Source organism: Nematolebias whitei, chromosome 14 (assembly GCF_014905685.2).
Source record: "Nematolebias whitei isolate Nwh7 chromosome 14, NemWhi1, whole genome shotgun sequence".
Lineage (NCBI taxonomy): Eukaryota > Metazoa > Chordata > Actinopteri > Cyprinodontiformes > Rivulidae > Nematolebias > Nematolebias whitei.
The window spans coordinates 41,748,111-41,767,888 of record NC_056511.1 but is presented as its reverse complement, the minus strand read 5'-3'; the positions used below and the strand labels follow the sequence as shown (position 1 = coordinate 41,767,888).

Genomic DNA, 19,778 nt, shown 5'->3' with positions numbered 1-19,778 from the left:
ATCAACATCTTACCTGTTGTAAATGACTTTTTAAATGAATTCAGCTTAGTGTAATTAAGTTTAATTATGAACACATAGTTGAGCTAATATCGCGGTAAAGACCAAAGTGAAGCTGCTGTCTTAAAACAACACTCAACATGTCAGAGCCGCTCCTGAAGGCAGCCTTTAGGAGCATTACACAGTCTGACTTTAGGGTAAATTTACTGGGATGTCCACTACTGGGACTGGAAGGGTTAGCTGCTGTTTTCAACTTGTGTTTTTTTTCCCCTCTGTGTAGAATAATGGATCCCAATCCTCTTGAAAATCATCTTTAACTGTTCCCAGATTGATGGGCGGGAACAGTAGCTTCTCTGTGGTCATTGCTGATGGTTTTCCGCCCTAGCATTGTGTTAAAACAGACCTGTATGCTCCAGAGCAGCAAACTGGCAAGCCCCTGCCTTCATAGAGGTGCTCCCACTGATGATGATCACATAATCAGTGCACTTACTCAGCAGCACATGGCTGATCATTTCTTTTTGACTGTAAATCTTATAGAAGCAGCAACGGAAGGCTTCGTTTATGCTTTATTTTTATAACGTGATGGAAACTGTTGTGTTTTTGACCTCTTGAAGTCAGATTTGAATCATTTTAGAACTAAAGTTAACTTTTACTTTGTCCTGACAAGTGAATAGAAATAAGAAAGTAATGTTGGATAACTTCTCTTTTAATGAATTACAACAAATGAGATCAAGATGATGAACTCATCCAGTATCTTTACCTGCGTTTTCCTTTTTTTGGGTCATGGGGGTCACTGGTGCTCATACCTAGCAGTCCAAAAAGTGGACAGGTCTCCAGTCCTTCACAGGGACACATAGAGACAAACGAGACAAACAACCATTCACTCTCCCACTCACACCTAGAGACAATTTAGAGTTTCCAATCAGCCTAACGTGCATGTTTTTGGTCTGTGGGAAGAAACTGGAGTACCTGGAGAAAACCCACACATGCATGGAGAGAACATGCAATGTCCATGTCCCCCGACTGGGATTTAAACCAGTAACAGCAGCTCTACCAACTGCACCACTGTGCTGCCCATAAGACGATGAACTAAAACACAAAATATCTTCTTCTATCTTCTATCTTCTATCTTCTCATTCTGTCTGCAATGAAAACAAGTTAAAATAAATGGAAGTATCTGCATTTTCCGTTGTGTCCCGACTTTTCTGGTCCTTGTTTTAGATCAGTGCATGCACGGAGGGAATTATTCTTACTTATTATTATTATCTTATTATCTTCCTGTTCTTGTCAAACGCTAAAAAAATGACTGTAAGTAAAGGACTCACACTGAATGAACCAAGCTCTCCAGATGGCGTTGTTCAGACGGATTTTATCCCTCCAGAGCAGACGCAGACCTTTGAACGACTTCCATTTAGGGGAAACTATTTTTCCACTGAAAAAGAAGGACAATAACATTCAAATACACTCGACATGGGGAAAATGGGGAAATGAGAGAGCAGAAGAACAATAAGGGAGATAAAACAAGTAGCTTCACTGCTTCCTGCTGGAAACCTGTCCTGATTTTGAAACATAGCACCCAATCAACTTATTCCCAGTACAGTACCAGGATGTTTGTGCTGCTTTCTAACATCCCATCATCTGCTGAGTGCTAAAAACGGAGCTCCTAATGTGAGGTGCTCCGGGTGTTGCTAGGAGGCCGAGTGAATCATTCTCAACGTGCTTTTAATGCAGGAAAACGGCCACATGTCGTTTTCCAGAGCAGAGACGGCGTATTCCTTAAAAACACGAGGAGACGCCAGTTTCCACCGGCCTGGTCCTTAACAGATGTTTTACAGGAGAGCTGCAAGCGGAGCAAAAATAAACAGCTGGATGCATTTTGTGTCTGCAATGCAAAAAGTTTTTATAAGCTAGTTTTATTTCTTTACAATAAGGGTCCCTTTTTAAATGATTTATTTCAGTTTTGTAATGAGGTGATTCACGAGTGTTTAAACACTTTATAAAGCATTTATAAAACTATTGTAAATTACTTTTAACACCTATAAGCTGGCTCTCTATTTTGTGAGAGGCGCGTTACTTTTAGTCATTCAGGAAAATGCCATATTTTCTACTCGGCTGACTTTTTAACTAAACTTTAGATACCAAAACAAAGTTTGGGTCTTCTATTAGTGATTGTATGCAAGTGACTCACTGAAACTCAAAATCTAAATTTTGAAGAATATGGATAAACAGTAAGGATGCAGAGGACAGATAAATGTTGAATAACTACCGTACTTTCTGGTCTATAAGCCGCAGTCTTTGAATCCTGCGGCTTATACAATGCTGCGGCTAATTTATGGATTTTAAAAATAAAATTTGACGGTCTAACGAGCTTCCTGCTGCCAAAAACATTTAGCTTCATCACACCTGGGCACTTCACATAGCTGCCCAATGCACATCTCACTTGAGGGGTGGGTCCTTGCGACTCAGTGAGACTACCTGTATAAATAAAGGTTAAACAAAATAATCTGACCAATGAAATTACCGAACAGGTCACGAGGAGGGGAGGCCGACGAAACAGGGAGGAGTGGAATCCCCCACTTTGGCTCCACGGATCACGAGCTTGCAGCAGGATGAATATGAATATATCGATCAATGACTTCCTGGTAGGTTTTATATATATATATATATTTTTTTTTTAATTAGTGTACGCGGCTTACCATACTTGCCGCCGTACACGTTGCACCGCCGTATAAGTCGCATCAGTTCAAATATGTCTAATAAAGTGGGAATAAAAACATAAATACGTCGCTTCGCCGTATAGGTCGCATCTTTTGTGCGTCACCGCTGACAAACCGGAAACGTGAGCCGGCGTTGTGCCAAAAAATTGATGGGCTGCCAAATGGCGGCCGTGGGAGCGTGAACGGGAGGACTTCAACAAGAATTTAACAAGATTAACACTTAAAAACAATTGTTTGTTTGCTCGACATTATAGTAAAGGTGCGTCTCTGTAGAACGACTTTTATAAATGCACTTTAATGGTCAAATTGGCTTCACTTCACATGCACGCTGCAGTGAAATGAAGCTGATTTGATGTTTGCTCCAAGAGTTCTGGAGCAAGACGAAGGTGGTTCTGTATGGCAAGCCAAGTGTCTCATTAATAGCCACTTTTACCTATTAATGAGACACTTGGCTTGCCATATAACTTGAAGGCTCTCTAGTGGCTGAAAATGGTAGTGTTCAATATTTTCCCTGTCAGAATGAATGAAATCATCAGGTCTCAGCCAAAAATTGTTATAAATATGGACCAAAAAAACAAAAATACGTTGCTTCGCTGTATAAGTCACATGCATGCTAATTTATGCAAAAAACTGTGACTTATACAGTGAAACATACAGTATATTTGGGTGCGCTCTATAGTCCGGAAATTACGGTATTTTGCAAGAAATGTGTGAGTATTGCCCCTTTTTACCACGAGTATTATAACTGCATAATAATGGTTTGTTGGGTGTTTAAAACCTACTTATTGACTGCCCCATTAACTATTAATTAGTCATGTAAAACTTATTATAAAGTGGAATCTATATTTTAACTAAAACAAAACTCAAAGTAGATAGTTTTGATCTTGTGAAGTGGGGCTCTGTGGAGAAGTTATGAACAGTTATTATCTTACATAGCTCTTCAAATGACCTCAGTCTGGATAAATTTAGTTTAACTTGTCCAGATTGACGGGCTAACACCTCGTCAAAGAAGACCATGACTCATGTAAAGACTTTCCTTAATCGACTCCGGTCTCCAACGTCTCGTAGCGGTTCACGTTACTGCCCTTTTTATAAACCTTTCCATGGCGGTCAGTTTTGCGATATGTGATGATTCCAGCAGAAACATCACGATTCTCCTGCTGAAAGTGCTACAAACAACGTCCGAGCCGGTTCATGCATAAATAACCAGAGGATTTTGTGTAAATAAATGTGTCATGAGAAACTGATATTAATATAAAAGTTTATAAAATGGTGCTCACATGAACCACTATGCTTTTTTTTTAAACTGGACGTGTGTTAAAGGGATAGTCTGGTCATTTCAGAACAGTCCTAGAGCTGAAATATAAAGAAAAGTACAGAAGTTGTCTAGATTAGGTTAACTGCTGTTCAAACAAGGCCCCATTTTATAACATTTTCAGGATTTTATTTTATTTTTTACACATTATACAGGTGCGGGAGAACAATATATTAGCTAAACCTCTACATAACTGCATCACGACGTTCGTTAAGTTTGTTGCCGTTTTCTAAATGAATGGAGTTTGTGTTACTGCACAAATTATTAAGTAAAAAAACAGCGTCACACCTAAAGGCCCAACATCACGTTCTAAACTTTAAAGGTTTAATATGAGCCAATGTCACATTATTTCACAACTGTATGATATTTTTGAACAAGAGTTTCATAAAAACAATAAGACATGAACCCTTGGTTGGTACTAGAGAAAGCCTCTCACCCTTGTCTCTGTTTTAGACAGGTGTCATGGCTGCTAAGATAAATATTTCATAGAACATCCCTTTAAAACTGCAGAATCCCATTTGGTCTTGGTCCCGATGAAGCTGTGAGCTCGTCAGTCCAGTCAGAATCAAACCCTGCTTCCTCAGAAACATGTATTGATCATTCAGACCACGGTGGTGTAGTCTACGTGATGCTCTGGTATACGAAGTATACCCACTATAAAAGCTGAAGGATTTCAGTATAACCTCTTAGTGATACATGACATACCGTTAGGTACGTGTCACTGATACGTTTAACGGCAGTTAAACACTTCCCTTACAATCTAGCGCTTTGCTTTGACGCTGTTTTATAAAATCTATAACCTGTTTTTAATACAAATACAACTGTTGTGCAAAGTTCATTGTTTATTTATTCAAATATGCATCAGAGAAATTTGGAAATGTCCAATATGTTTAAAAATCCAATAAATTAATGATTACATTGCACTAACCGGTGTACTTTGGTTTCTAAGCACAGTATACCCAGTACAAAAACGTAGACTACGCCACAGTATCTACAACAGGTAGGATGTTGATTGTTCATATTTGCACAAAACTTCCCTTTAAAAGCTCTAAGCATGACTTTAGAGAAGGAACAGGGATTTAAAAAGGCAGCTTTAATTAAAGAACGAGTTCACGAGTGTTCCCTCAGTGTAATCAGCTGGAACCAAAGTCCAGTTGATCATGAAGAAGTTGTGTAAGAGTGTGACAACAACAAACTCTTATCTGCTTTAAAGCTGCAGGAGGAAACATGTTCCTGCTGTTTCTGAAGGTTTCATTAATGTCGGAACACGCTGAGGTTCTGGTTCCGACCAGCTGAGCAGAACCCACCTGTAAGCCAGGGACATGCACTCAAACAGCCGGGTCAGAGTCGGGTCGATGCTCAGGCTCCCGGACTGGTACCGGTACGTCTGGCACCACGTCCTGTTCACCGTGTCGAAGTCGTACCGGGCCGAACCGCCGCGCTTCCTGCGGCGCGCCGTGGAGTCGCTGTGGGGCGACGACACCATGAAGTGTCCGCTGTGGATGACCTGGCTGCGGGGGACAGAACCGAGCCGGGGTCCGGCGCACTGCGGCCGAGCCGGACCTGCCTCCGGCTCCGAGTCCGACTCCGACGAGTCGTGCAGCTGGTTCCGTCCGGCCGAGCACCCGCTGCCTGCGGCCGCCATGGAGCGCATCTGGTGGAGCGTCTCCTCCGCTGACCCCCTCCCTCCCCCAGCGGTGCTTGCTGATGCTGCACGTGTCAACAACTCCCTGACAGCAATTATTAACCGGAACACCTCTCAGCTGACTGTCCCTGCAGCAGGTGAGCACATCTCAGATGTTGCAGGGAGCTCTTCCCCAACACCTTACAGCAACTTTTAACATATACGTCACGTGTCAAACTGGAGGCACGTGGGCCAAACGCGGGCCTTGATGACTTATCTGGCCCCCAAGGTGATTTTTTTAATTGCTTCTCATCTTAGTTAAAAACTGAGCAGACTTTATTTAGTTCAGACTACTCGACAACTTTGAAGCCCCAAAATAACGGTTTGAATTGCGGCTGCACGGTGGTGCAGTTGATGCAACTGTTGCCTCTTGGCGAGAAGGTCTCCGGTTCAAAACCTGGCCCGGGACCTTTCTGACCTTTCTTTGCATGTTCTCTCCGTGCATGCATGCATTTCTCCTGATGAAGCCTTCTGGATGGAAGGCAAAACGTCTCTGCACAAAAAAAAAAAGAAACCGTCCAGATGACCCGACTGACAGTTGTTAGATTTCATACCTGCATTATTGAGCATGGAGTTTGGTGGTTTTCTCCCACAGACCAAAAACATGTATGTTAGACTGACTGGTGACTCTAAATTGTCTCGAGGTGTGAGTGAGAGAGGTAATGGTTGTCTCTATGTGTCCCTGTGATGGACTGGAGACCTGTCCAGGGTGTCCCCCATCTCTCACATAGATGGACATGGGCACCAGTGACCCCCACGACCCAATGAAGAAGCGGGTAAAGATTATGGATGTGGAAAAAGAGATGGAGAAAGTCAAATGAGGCAGATGAAACTCTTGTTGAGGAACCTGCAACCAAGAGAAGATGTCATGTGTCTGACTGGAGCTAACATATTGACATGAACTGGATCTTGGCTTGAAAAGGTTTATTATTATTATTATTATTATTATTATTATTATTATTTTGTCTCCTTTTAAAACACTCCTTCATTCAGATGAAGTTTTGTTAATGCCTCTTTAAAGTCACTGTGGCAACCACGCACCCCCGTCACTCCTTGACTGCACTGTGAACAGTAACCGACTAAAAAATAAGCCTCAGACAAACAATGACAGTATGAAAACTTGAGCGGCAGAGTACCGGTGGTCGCGTGTCTAATGTTTATTTAGGCCAAAAGACAAGTTAAGAACAGTTTTAAAAAGAAAAGTTTGACCTAATTTTTATGTTTGAGGAAGCTTGGGTGTGCAAAAACTGTAAGACCTTGTATATGTGGGGTGAAAGAAGACGAAAAGTGTCTGTGTTTTAATGTATAACGTGTATGCGAGTTTGTTTGCAACGTCTAAGAAAGTTAGTAACATGAACTGTCTGTTGCTGCTGAAACTCCAAAAATCAAACACCTAAACAGTGATTCAATAAAAACCAGTAAAATATCAAAATGTCATGGAAAGGCCAACTTTCTGTGACACGTTGGAACTTTGATGTTTCTGTGAAGTTTAACCGAGGCAAAGATTTCTGAGTTTACTCACCTGTCGTCCTTGGAGAACGTCCTCATGGCTTTAAGGGAATTCCCTCCATGTCGTACTATCACCAGCGGCGATAACAAACTATTACTGATAGAGATGCATTTAGACGTTTAGTCTGCTTTGCTTTTAAAATAAAGTTTGCACCTCAAAGGCAAAGATTTAAGTTCTTTGATGTTAATGTAAGTTGTGACAAGAAGAAAAATCTGAGAAATGTACAGACTCAACGTAGCAGGCACTTCAGGAGTCAGAAACGCTGCTGTCGTCATCATCATCATCATCTTCAGTGCTTTATTCTATTTAAAGACAGCAGAAAGCTCTTCAGAAAGTGCCTCTAAAATGTTTCATACCTGAGCAGAAAACTATTCAACTTCTTTTTCTCTCAGTTTTTGCTGAAGTTTATGCGTTAAAAAGCATCATTTTGATGTAAAAAATAAAACCGTGATGAATCAGTTCAAATTATTTTTTTTTTTTGCCTCTAATGAGACAAATCTTCCAATCTAGCTCCAGATCCATTTATAAAGCCGTTTAAAACTCCTTAAAGAAACAAAGTGCTGTAAAGTGCGATACAAGTAAACGCTCTTCCAATAAAACTATAAAAGAATAAAAACAGGAATAAAACCATACCGCCGTAAAAATCAACAGCCTAACAGGTAACACAAGCCAAAGAATAAACGTGAGTTTTAAGTGAGGGTTTACAAGCAGCTTAGGAGAAAGTCTGTCACATGCAAAGGCAGTTTGTTGGTCCCACCACCCCAGAGCACGGCCCCCTTCGGGAGCAGCTGATCAGCAGACCTGAGAGAACGGGCAGGTATGTAAGGGTAGCAGCTCAGAAAGGTAAGGAGGGGCAAGACTGTTGGAAGATTTAAAAACAAAATCATTTTAAACTGGATTGACCAGCAATAGAAATATTTTACAACAGGTGTGATGTGGTTAAATTATCTTCTGCCAGTTAAAAGGTGTGCCGCAGCATTTTACAACATCTGTAAAGGGACAACTCTCTGACTCCAACACGCAGAGAGACTGTTCGGTTGTAACAAAGATGTGTGTAGGAGCCTAAAGGCCTTCTTGTTGAGTTTTTTACTAAACTGTCAAAAAGATAAATGATTAATATTATATATTAATATTTGTATTTTCTGTAATTATTTCTGAAAATTTGAAAGGTGACGGCTGCACGGTGGCGCAACTGGTAGAGCTGCTGCCTCTCAGCGAGCAGGTCCCTGGTTCAAACCCCGGTCCAGGGGCCTTTCTGGGTGGAGTTTGCATGTTCTCTCCGTGCATGCGTGGGTTTTCTCCGGGTGCTCCGGTTTCCTCCCACAGACCAAAAACATGCATGTTAGACTGATTGGTAACTCTAAATTGTCCCTAGGTGTGAATGAGAGAGTGAATGGTTGTTTGTCTCGTTTGTCTCTATGTGTCCCTGTGATGGACTTGCGACCCGTCCAGGGTGTACCCCGCCCCTCGCACAGTGATTGCTGGACATGGGCACCGGCAATGGATGGATGGATGAAAGGTGACGATCCATCCATCATTTCGCACTTGTTCTGAAAGAGTCAGGTCTTGGGGGGTGGGAGCTTGAACAGGGAGGCCCAGACATCTCTTTCCACAGCCACCTCTTCCAGTTCTTCTGGGAGGACTTCAAGGTGTTCCCCGAGGACCCAGTCCTCCCAAACAAACATGCTCGAAGCACCTCCCTAGGGAGGCGTCCAGGGAGCATCCTTACCAGATACCCGAACCACCTCAACTGGCTCCTCTCGATGTGGAGGAGCAGCGGTTCTACTCTGACTCTCTCCCGTTAACTGAACTTCTCACCCTGTCTCTAAAGGGGAGTCCAGCTGCCCTGCAGAGGAAACTCATTTCAACCTCCTGTATCCGTGATCTCATTGTTTCGGTCATCACCCAGAGCTCGTGGCCAATATTCCCTCTAAGATGTGCGCCTGTGCAATTGCACACTGCTCGCACATTCTCTGTGCACAAGGAAATCTACTCTGCACGGACTGGCCGCAAGGCCAGATGAACCATATGGGCAACTGCTCAAGCAAAATATCCAGTTATCTCCCGCTTTATAAACTGTCAGCCAGAGTGCAGCGACCTCTACAATCTGTCTGAATGCAGCGCATGAAATGCTGCAGACTGGAGGAAGGAACACCCCCCCGGTGATTTGTGTGGCGACAACGGAAGTTTACTAAGACATAAAAAAAATTCAACCAATGAAATCACAGGCGACCTTTCATTCCAGCCAATCAGAGTCTTCTGGAGTTTCGGCGCTGTCGTGTGAAGAAGCTAAGTAGCTACAAGCAACCTCCTTGGCTTCTAGCTTTCCAAGCTTTATACTACACATTTCAATGCATATCAAAGAATAATATTTGGCGTTGTGGATTTATCACAGAAGTTTAAAGTCGTACAACGTCAAACAAAGGTGGTAAGTAAGCTAATCCCACAACTTGTAGCCGTTTATGCTGTTAGCAAACAGTAGTGCTCGGTGGGTATCAGAATACGACTAAACTGATTTTGTACAACGTGTTTAATAGGTTGTGTAATGTAAAATTTACTCTTACATACTGAATTTCACTGAGTTCTTTCCCTGTGTCGCTCTGCAGCATGAAAACATTCCCTGCAGTAGCTATTTTAAGTATATTTTATTTTATTTTTCTGTCTTCTTTGCCTTAATGTTGGTTGATAAGAAATAAATGTCTCACTAAATGTCTCATGAGCTTCACTTCCTCCACCGTTACAGCCATGTTGTTTGTTTGTCCAAGTTTAGCTCACCCTGGGTTACATTTCCTCGTGTGCGAAGCGATCATCCCATTCCTTATCTTTACCCGCTTCTTCCTTTTCGGGTCGCAGGTGTCACCAGTGCCCACGTCCAGTCATACCCCGGACAGGTTTCCAGTCCATCACAGGGACACACACTGTAGAGACAAACGAGACAAACAACCAAGGGACAATCTGTGGGAGGAAACTGGAGCCCCCGGAGAAAACCCACGCATGCACGGAGAGAACATGCAAACTCCACCCAGAAAGGGCCCCGAACCGGGATTTGAACCAGGGACCTGCTTGCTGAGAGGCAGCAGCTCTACCAGTTGCGCCACCGTGCTGCCCAAGATTATACCATTCACGTAAAATATTTGATAATGTTCTTACAGAAACAATTCCTGAATGTTGTTCATACTGTGTTAATGCTACATGTTTGTCTCTTGACCCTACAACTGGGTAAGGTGACAGTAGACCTAGCCCACTACTGGAGTTTTAATTAGGTATTTTAAGCTACCATGGATGATGGTCATATTGCTTTATGCTAGGCCATTGGTAAGAAGGAGTGATTATTATAATTTCATATTGGCTAATGATTTTTTTCCCATAAAACTCAACTTGGGCTTCACTGTGTTTCTTGGACTGTGACTAGGATGCATGAGAGAAACAGAGCGTGCTCTATTCACACAAGGAGAGCTGTTGGTCAGGCTACTTCTCATTGTGCCATTAACTCTAAAATAGTTATTGAATCAAGTGTTACTTGTGTTGGTAAAATTAGATGTTAAACAACCTGTTAAAATACACCAGAATGTAGAAAATGGCATCTACTTTATTCAAAAATTTCTGGGGGAGGACCCCCAGATTCCCCCCCCCACCACCACCACCACCACCACCACCAGTGTGTCTTCCCCACATTACAAACAAGCTTCTGACACCAATGGTCACTGTGTTGCTAAACGTCTTCCAAAGCAGGACCCTCACATTTAACATACTACACATCTCATGTACAAGATTATTGTCTTTTTCATTTGCTCTGGGCCAACTCACTTAAATAAAAAATAAATTAATGTAATTTGATTTTTTTTAAAAGCCGTATAACTTGCTATGATCCCAGGTTTTGAACAGGTGTGATACTGGTGTGTGACCACAGTGTGCACATCTGATGTTGCTCATAGTGGTCCTCAGTGCGATCAGAGAGCTTGTGTGTTTGCCCAACATGAAAAATTAGAGGGAACGTTGCTTGCAGTGTTCAGAACACTGACAGAAGCGGAGTGTTTACAAATGTAGGAAAACGTAAATATTTAATACCCCATCAAAATACACCAAAATGCAGGAAATCGCATTTACTTTATTAAAAATGTTCAGGGGGAGGACCCCCAGACTCCACCCCCGACCCCACCCGCTATCTACATTCCGGCATGGATCTGTTTACAAATTAAGCCCTGCCTAGAACACCTTGCAAAAAGATCTGAAGCTCTTGACCTTGGGACTTCAAACATCTGCAAAGTTCATGGCAAAAACCAGTGCAGACATGTTCCTGTTTTTAGTATTTTACATGTCTTTATAATGTAGCTGTTTTTGTTTTTATTTCATTTCTTCTTTTTACGTTTTTCATTTTACATGCTTTTTATTTGACTGTCTACTGTTGTCTGTACCTCACCCGTGTTCTTTGTTTAAAACAGGTCTCAGCTGAAAACGAGTCCTCGTGGCTCAACGAGACTAACCTGTAGACGTAAAGATTGAATGAAAAAACATCCAGAGCCTTAAGGAGACCAGGGCAAATCTCATCCACCCCCGGAGTCTTTTAACTATCTCGATGACCTCAGCCATGGTTATGGACAGACCAACCCCGAAGTCCCCTGACTCTGCTTCCTCCATGGAGGATGTACTGGTGGGACTGAGAAGGTCCGAGAAGTATTGCTTCCACCTCCCGACGACATCACTGGTTGAGGTCAACAGCACTCCACCTTCACTGAACACAGTGTTAGTAAAGAGCTGTTTTACTTCTGCAGACACCTGATGGTTTGTCAGAATCTCCTTGGAGCTGACTGAGAGTCTCTATCCAGGGTCTCACCAAACTCCTCCCACATCCGAGCTTTTGCCTCAGCAACAGTCAAGGCTGCAGACTGCTTGGCCCTCCGGTACTCCTCAGCTGCCTCCAGAGTCCCACCAGCCAACAAGGCCTGATAGGACTCCTTCTTCTGCTTGCCAACCTCCCTAACTCGGAGTGTCCACCACCGAGTTCGAGGATAGCCACCACAAGAAGCAACGACAACCCTGCAGCCACAGCTCAGTGATTGGTGACATTTATGTTATGCATATGTTGCTTACATGACTTTATTACACAAATTAAGGTTCATCTCTGCAGCACGGTGGTTCAGTTGGTAGAGCTGTTGCCTCTCGGCAACAAGGTCACCAGATTGAAGTTGCGATGGGAGTTTCAAATCACTAAAGTAGAATCAAGCTGCCAGATAGAACCTGAACCTAATGCTCTTGATGCCCAAGCAGAGATTCAAATTTTGTTGTCTACTCTATCAAATGTGTCCATCAGGTCTAAAATCACAAGAACCATCAAAGCGCCAGTCAGTACTTAAAAATATATCCATCCATCCATCCATTTTCTTTACCCGCTTATTCCATTTTGGGTCACGGGGGTCGCTGGTGCCCATGTCCAGCAATCACTGTGCGAGGGGCGGGGTACACCCTGGACAGGTCGCAAGTCCATCACAGGGCCACATAGAGACAAACGAGACAAACAACCATTCACTTTCTCACTCACACCTAGAGGCAATTTAGAGTTACCAATCAGCCTAACATGCATGTTTTTGGTCTGTGGGAGGAAACCGGAGCACCCGGAGAAAACCCACGCATGCACGGAGAGAACATGCAAACTCCACCCAGAAAGGCCCCTGGACCGGGGTTTGAACCAAGGACCTGCTCGCTGAGAGGCAGCAGCTCTACCAGTTGCGCCACCGTGCTGCCCGCTTAAAAATATATCATTAAAATGTATTTTTTAAATAAAATAAACCTAAGATTTTTAGGACAGTAGACCCAGTGCTGTGATGGTGATCAAACTGTTCCAAGAACTCCACAGTTCACCACAGATTATTCAGTCAAGTTTTGTTTTCTTCTTCTTTCTTAAGCAACATCAGTTTAGCAATGGTCTGAAAGTACACAAGTATTAAAGGTCAAAAATGGGCTTTCCCATCAGTGGTTGCACGACTGCTTTCTGTTCTGGAGCAACAGTGTTAGGAACTGCAAGGATAGACGGTCCCAGAGGAAAAGATCCTGACAGTCAAGTAGGGACAGGGTCACTGGGGGAGGACTTCATCTGACCAGCCATGCTCTGCAGAAAGATCAGGTCACTGGCTCGCTCAAAGGCAGAAACGAGCGATGATGTGCAGAAGGCAGATTAAAACAGACTTTACTGGACAAACTGGATGCAAACACAGGACAGAAACTGGTCATGGAGGCCCCAGAGAGGCAGACTGCAGCTGTAAAGGAGTTTCTGTTAAGTCCTGCTTGTGTTCTTCATTTGTGATATTTCCTTACAAAGAAAAACATCAGGTCAGGCTAAATACTGAAAAACATTTATCAGCTCAGTTAAAAACCTGTGGGAGACTCTGGTCGGGTGAACCTGAAGTAGAACTTTGTGCACACAGATCCAGAACATCTGATCTGATGAATAAGCCGAAGAACCCCAGGCCCACAGATGATGGGGGCAGCATCATGTTGTGGGTTGTCTTCAGCTGGAACAGCAGCTTTATGAAAGATGGATGGAATGACAAAAGATCAAAATACCTGTTTATATTGGCCTAAAATCATTGTTGTTGTCAAAATAAAGTGTGGACTGTTCTAGTCAGTCTACCCAGGTGAAAATGAAATATACTTGAGGATACTGAAATTTAATGATTTAACATGATACAGTTTTGAGTCACTGGTCAGATGATATAAACAAATGCATGTACCCTCTCTGCATATTATGTAGTTTCTACACAATACAATTACATTTAAGTTTAAAACATGGGGCAGTTGTGTTAAATACACCCGAAATGCTTTCATAAATCAAAGAGATAGTACAAAAAAAATTACTAAAGTACAATTTGGAACATTAGTAACATAAACATTTTCAAATACGTATTTTTTTATTCAATTAATTGCTGAAAAGTATTGGATACATATATTTGTAATATATTTTTAAAGTTTGAAAACAAAATTTTACAAATGCATTCAAAGTGCATTTAAAAAAAAAGTTTATATGAAGTTTAATCTTATAAATATATTTGATTGAAATGTTATATTTTGCCAAAAATCATAAAGTGTAACAAAATACATTTTATAACAATGTACTTGAAGCATATTTAGATAAATCTATTTATTTTACATTTTCGATGTGATCCTAATAAGTACATTTACTTGAGAACATATTTTAATGTATTTCTTGAAAATTAAACCTACTTGAAATATACTTACGTACATTAAATTTTCACCAGGGTAGACCAGGGGTCTGCAGCCTTTTTGATCAAAAGAGCCGTTTCTGCCTCTTCGCTCGTTAAATAAAATGTGTCTGGAGCCACAAAACCTGCTACAGTCGTGATTATCAACTGATGGCTCATGGGCAGCTGAGCTTGTTGGAGGCAGGCTTTTCTGGCCAGTGGGGGTGACATTATAAAACTTAAATTAGATAATGAATTTGAACATTTATTGGCATTTTTACATTTCAAGACAAAAAAAGCCCATATCATGTAAAGAAGGAAAATAATTATAGTTTATACATATTTTGATAAATAATTAAAACACTGAACTCTGCAGGCCTAAGTGAGGAATAATAAATATCGGGCAGGGCTGTGGCAGCTCGGCCAGTATACGGTCTTGCAATCCTGAGGTTGCGGGTTTGAGCCCAGGTTGTGTCAGGAAGGGCATCTGTTGTAAAACAAACTGCCAAATCTTTCTTGTGAGTTGTGACCCTGAAGAAGGGAGCGGCCAAAAGAAACTTATCGTTACTTCAACACTTTCCTGCAGGATCAATAAAGTTCTTATCTTTCTAGCAGCTATCGGGCAAAGATTTACTCAAATTTGACAATAAAACTGTCAAAACTAGCCTTTTCTTTTGTGGGTATAAAAATCAAAACAGTGAAATTTCATTAAGTTTTAGGTCAAAGCTTCAAAGAGCCACTGACGAGGGACTAAAGAACCATATGTGGCCCCAGAGCCACAGGTTGCGGACACCTGGTCTAGACCCAAGTATTTCTCTTTCACAATTTGGCAAATGTTTTACACCGTTCTGGGTCTTGCAAGGGCCCAGAGTGGGGCAAATGAGGAATTTGAACTTTCTGTAAGTTTGTTGATTTGAACCGATGACCTTCCATCCACAGGCTCCCCTTCTTTAACCTCTGCTCCACCGCTCCAGGCCTGGACCCAGCTATGACAAACTATCTGTAGTGACCTGTGCACAGCAGGAACCCTCACAAACTAAGAGTTTGAACCTTCTGCAAGGAAATAAGTGTAAAGTGTGTCCTGCTGATAGAAATCACCCCCCCACACACACACTTGAGTTGTACCTGAAGGATGTAACAGTAAAATATGTCGTTTTGAAAAGACTCATCATGGTTTCATAATGAACATAAAACCTGACATTAACTAGTGCGACTAGACTATGGTTGAATAATTTTCCTTTTTAATGGGACACTGAAACAAACTGCACCATGACGACAGCGGCAATGAACAAATGTGCAGACTGGTATCAAATGGTTTTAATGGGACACTTTCCAGTTGTTCGCCACTAGTGAACTCCTTTACATTCAATCCTCACACATCAACAGTCAGCATGAACTCTCAGCCAGGGGTGAGGAGTCTGAAGCTGCATTATATAAGAAAATAAGTGTCCGGTCCTTGATCAGCTACAGAACAGGTGTGTCAATAATTCCAACGGGCCACAGACGAGCCAGAAAATGCAGAGTTGACTGAAAATGGCTTCTGCACAGTCATTGGAGTCATCATACCATTTATTTAGCCTATCTCATTTAAGTTACAGAAAGACACATTGTTACAAAGAACATTTACTGACGAGGATAAATGTGGCAGATGCTGGCCGGTCTGACTCGAACGCAACTGGTTTGTTTCTGCTGACGAACGCTCCCGGTCCATCCTCTGCCAGGAACGGGACAAGTCGCTCAACTTTAGTTACATTTGACAAATCCTTGGAGACTTTCTAAGAACTTGATGTACTCTTGATGCTCGATGGCGGTGCTCAGCTCGGAGAGCTCGTCAGCAAAGGTGTTGTCGACGCCGCGGTCGGCCAAGAAGTCCATCAGGTGGTCGTAGAGCGCCTGAGGAGAAGCACGGGGTTCACTAACCGTTTGCTCCTCTTTTAAACCCTGCATTGAGTTTCAGCTCTTACCCAGTCCAGAGAGTCTGTGCTGAGCGTGTAGCTGGTCTCCTTCCAGTCGAGGTCCCCCTCTGGCTGGAAACTGACCTCCCGAATGTTGAAGATGTCGCTCTCCTCCTCGCCTTCATCGTGACTTATCTGCAACACGTAAATCCAGCCGTTTACCTGAAACCCTCGGAGCGCTGAAAGCTCCTAATGTTACACGCTCAGATTTTTATTCGTACCTCGTCTTCTGGGAACTGGCAGTCAAACACTAGGGAATGTTTAGCAGCTTGTTTTGTTACTTCAACAACAAAGTTGGGTGTTGATACAATTTCTGGCTGTGAATGGAAAGTATAGTTAATTAATTAGCCATATTTAAATGTTACCATTCACTGTTCTAATTTTCAGATCAACCGACAGGTTAATCTTCTCACGATCAGATCCCAGAGGCTTACCTCCTCCTCTACAGATTTCTGTGTCTTTTCGTGCTCCTCCTCATCCTCCTCAAAGTTAGCAGGAATACTGTTGTTCACGTTGAATGAGACTGTGACTCTGAAAAAAAACACAAGGTGAGCTCATGTGCGCAGAGTAAAATCTATTTTTAGATGCATCACAATATGGAAGACTCTGGAGACTTTCAAATGTCTATTTATTTCTGGAACAATGCTCTCAGGTGCCACTGAGCCTCAGACCATTTTCACATTTTATTCAACTTTTTCGATGCTGAACCCTGAGGATGTGTGTCTGGAAGGAAGAGTTGAAATTATCATCACAATAGTTTTTTTTTGTAATGATTGTAAAATGTTTGATTTGTGCTTATTCTCAGTGATAAACCGTGTTAATCACATTAGCATATTCATGTTTTCAACATCAAGTTAGCATCCATCCATCATGTCGCTTGTTCTGAAGTCAGGGCGTGGGGGCAGCAGCTTGAGCAGGGAGGTCCAGACATCTCTTCCCACAGCCACCTCTTCTGGGAGGACCCAAGGTGTTCCCAGGCCTGGGTCTTCCTTGGGGTCTCTTCCCAGTTGGACATGCCCAAAGCATCACCATGGGGAGGGACCCAGGAAGCATCCTTACTAAATTCCTGATACACCTCAACTGGCTCCTCTGGATGTGGAGGAGCAGCGGGTTCTACTCAGAGTCTCTCCTGGATAAATTAAACTTCTCACCCTGAGAATCCAGCTACCCTGCGGAGAAAACTCATTTCAACTTCCTGTAGCCGCCATCTCATCTCGTTCTTTTGGTCACTACCCAGAGTTCGTGGCCATAGGTGAGGGTAGGAACGTAGACCGACCAGTAAACAGAGCTTTGCCTTCACCACAATGGACCGGCACAGTCTGCAATACTGCAGACGCTGCACCAGTTAAGTTAGCATCTATGCTAATTGCATACGCTACGCAATTAGCATTTAACACCTCATGGTGTTCACCTCACCGCTACGCTAATCTGCAGCCTGTGAACAATAAAGTTTTATGTGTAATTAGGTCTGTAGTTTGGACACGAAGATATATAATTCAGCATTTATGTAAAACACCAATTCAAGCCAATCAAAACACATTGATATTTTATAATCACGTTACAATCCTTTGAAAGGTAACTGAGAGGTACGTAAGCGTTTCGCACCCCTAGTTGTGCATCCCGTCCCGTCGTCTACAACAAACCGTCTCATCCTTACTTTTCTCCAGAAACATGTTTTGAGAGTTTAGCCTCTGTGCCGTTCAGCTCCAGCTCCCATCCCCCTGACATCTTAGGAAGGGTTTGCTTTTTCTGGATCTTCTTCTCCTCTGCGATTTCATCCGACAGGAAGTCACCAAAAGCTTTGTCACCTGAATCAAAAAAAAGTGAGACAGTGAAAATATTCACTTTTAAACAGCAGCACTGGAAAACACGTTTCGAAACGAGTCTTAATAAGGTCATTGACTATCTGGTAAAAAATAAAACAAACGAAAACTAACCATTCGTTTGACAATATTCGCCCATCACCCCTTTTAAATGTACAATGTTTAACCAGTTATTTTTTGTAAAACCTACATCTTTGATGATCACATGCTTCCAAAGTGATTGTTAGTAAGACAAGTTTAACACGGCACGTTAAATTCACTAAAAGCAAGAAAAAGTACCTACGTCATTGCCTATAAAAACTAAAAAGGTCATATTTAAGTAGCCTTCGTTCTTTCAGTCATCTTGCAGCTAACTTGAGCTTATGCTAACAGCTAGCTTGTCTAATAAAAAGATGAGACTTGCCTTCTGTGTGCAGTCCTCCACATCCACACGACACCGACGGAGCCAACACCTTGGAGCTGAACAGTTTGGGTCTGTACCCCGAGGAGGCTCCGTTGTTCATCATCCACAGGGAGCGGGTGAACGGACGAGCCGTGGCCGAGCTCGGGCTGCGCAGTGTCGGACAGCGGAGCGGCAGGGCTCCCGGAGCGGCTGAGGAAAACCGAACAGCGGCTCCAGCCGCCCGGATAATTGACTTCAGCATGACCGTGTAAAAATATAAACACTTTTAACAACAGAATAAGTTAAATCAACGCCGAGGGAAGCCTCTATCTACCCTACAACTTAGTGCCGCTTCTGGAAGATGCAGGAAGCACGTGTGGAAGGACACATTGACCTAGCGTCACTATGACCTCTGAACCGGAAGTAATACGGTAAAAGCGAAAAAATATTACATCAGCCATAAAAATAAAAAATACAAGAAGCGTCAATTTGAACAATATACATCAAGCATAACATCTAATTATAAATATAAAACAATATACATGAATATGTTATAAATTACAATTGTTGACATTTTAAACAGCGCCCCCATGTGGCTTCAATAAGTATAGGTCGTTCTCGGGTTTTACAGGAGTAAACGTTTATTTTAAATGGTCATAAATGGGTTTGTTATCGCCTGTGAGCTAAATGTTTGAAAATGTTGCATTTTATCTAATGCTTCCTTGAATACCTGCTCATTTGAACAAGGTCTTTGTTAAAAAAAAAAAAAAAAAGTTTGACATTTTCTTTCAGTGGGCCTGTTCTGTTTGACATACTTTTCTGGACATGGAAAAGTTACAAACTTTTACTTATATATTTTAATCGTACTCCCAGCAAAATATGAACAACTAGTCAGTGGCTAAAAAGGGCACAACTGTTTCTGCAAACTAGAATTTAAAATGTATTTAAATTAAATTATTTTGGGGGTACTTGACTCATTCTAAAAAAGTTAAGTCTGGTCCTCTGGACATTCAAGAAAACAAAACAAAAAAATGTAGAAACGTTTTGTCTTTCATCTGAAAGACTTCCTCGGTCCGAGGTGCTGTATTCAGCTCAGTCTTATAAAAAGCACATTCTCACAGTGGATCAACCAGTTTGCTGCTGACAACCAGAACCAGCTGCTCTGCAGCAAACTGGTTGATCCACTGTGAGAAGGTGCT

The 19,778-nt window shown here is 42.3% G+C and overlaps 2 protein-coding genes across 4 annotated transcripts in view; both read right to left on the bottom strand.

The window, feature by feature from the left end:
• Positions 1–5,758, bottom strand: part of LOC119420207 (carbohydrate-responsive element-binding protein) — a gene marked incomplete at its 3' end in the record, with an annotated part of 34,255 nt that extends 28,497 nt beyond the window's left edge. For all 3 annotated transcript variants that reach the window (XM_037687592.1, XM_037687593.1, XM_037687594.1), the window contains 2 exon segments: positions 1,323–1,429; positions 5,337–5,758. In XM_037687592.1, coding sequence (XP_037543520.1) covers positions 1,323–1,429; positions 5,337–5,683 — 454 coding nt within the window. In that variant the 5' untranslated portion in view covers positions 5,684–5,758.
• Positions 5,759–15,970: 10,212 nt separating this feature from the next.
• LOC119420206 (complement component 1, q subcomponent binding protein) lies at positions 15,971–18,980 on the bottom strand. Its single transcript, XM_037687591.1, has 6 exons — positions 18,601–18,980; positions 18,032–18,182; positions 16,809–16,905; positions 16,596–16,691; positions 16,384–16,509; positions 15,971–16,312 (listed from the first exon to the last, which is right to left on the bottom strand). Exons 1-6 carry the CDS (start codon positions 18,839–18,841, stop codon positions 16,163–16,165), a joined length of 861 nt encoding a protein of 286 aa, XP_037543519.1. The 5' UTR covers positions 18,842–18,980; the 3' UTR covers positions 15,971–16,162.
• Between the last annotated feature and the right edge of the window lie 798 nt (positions 18,981–19,778).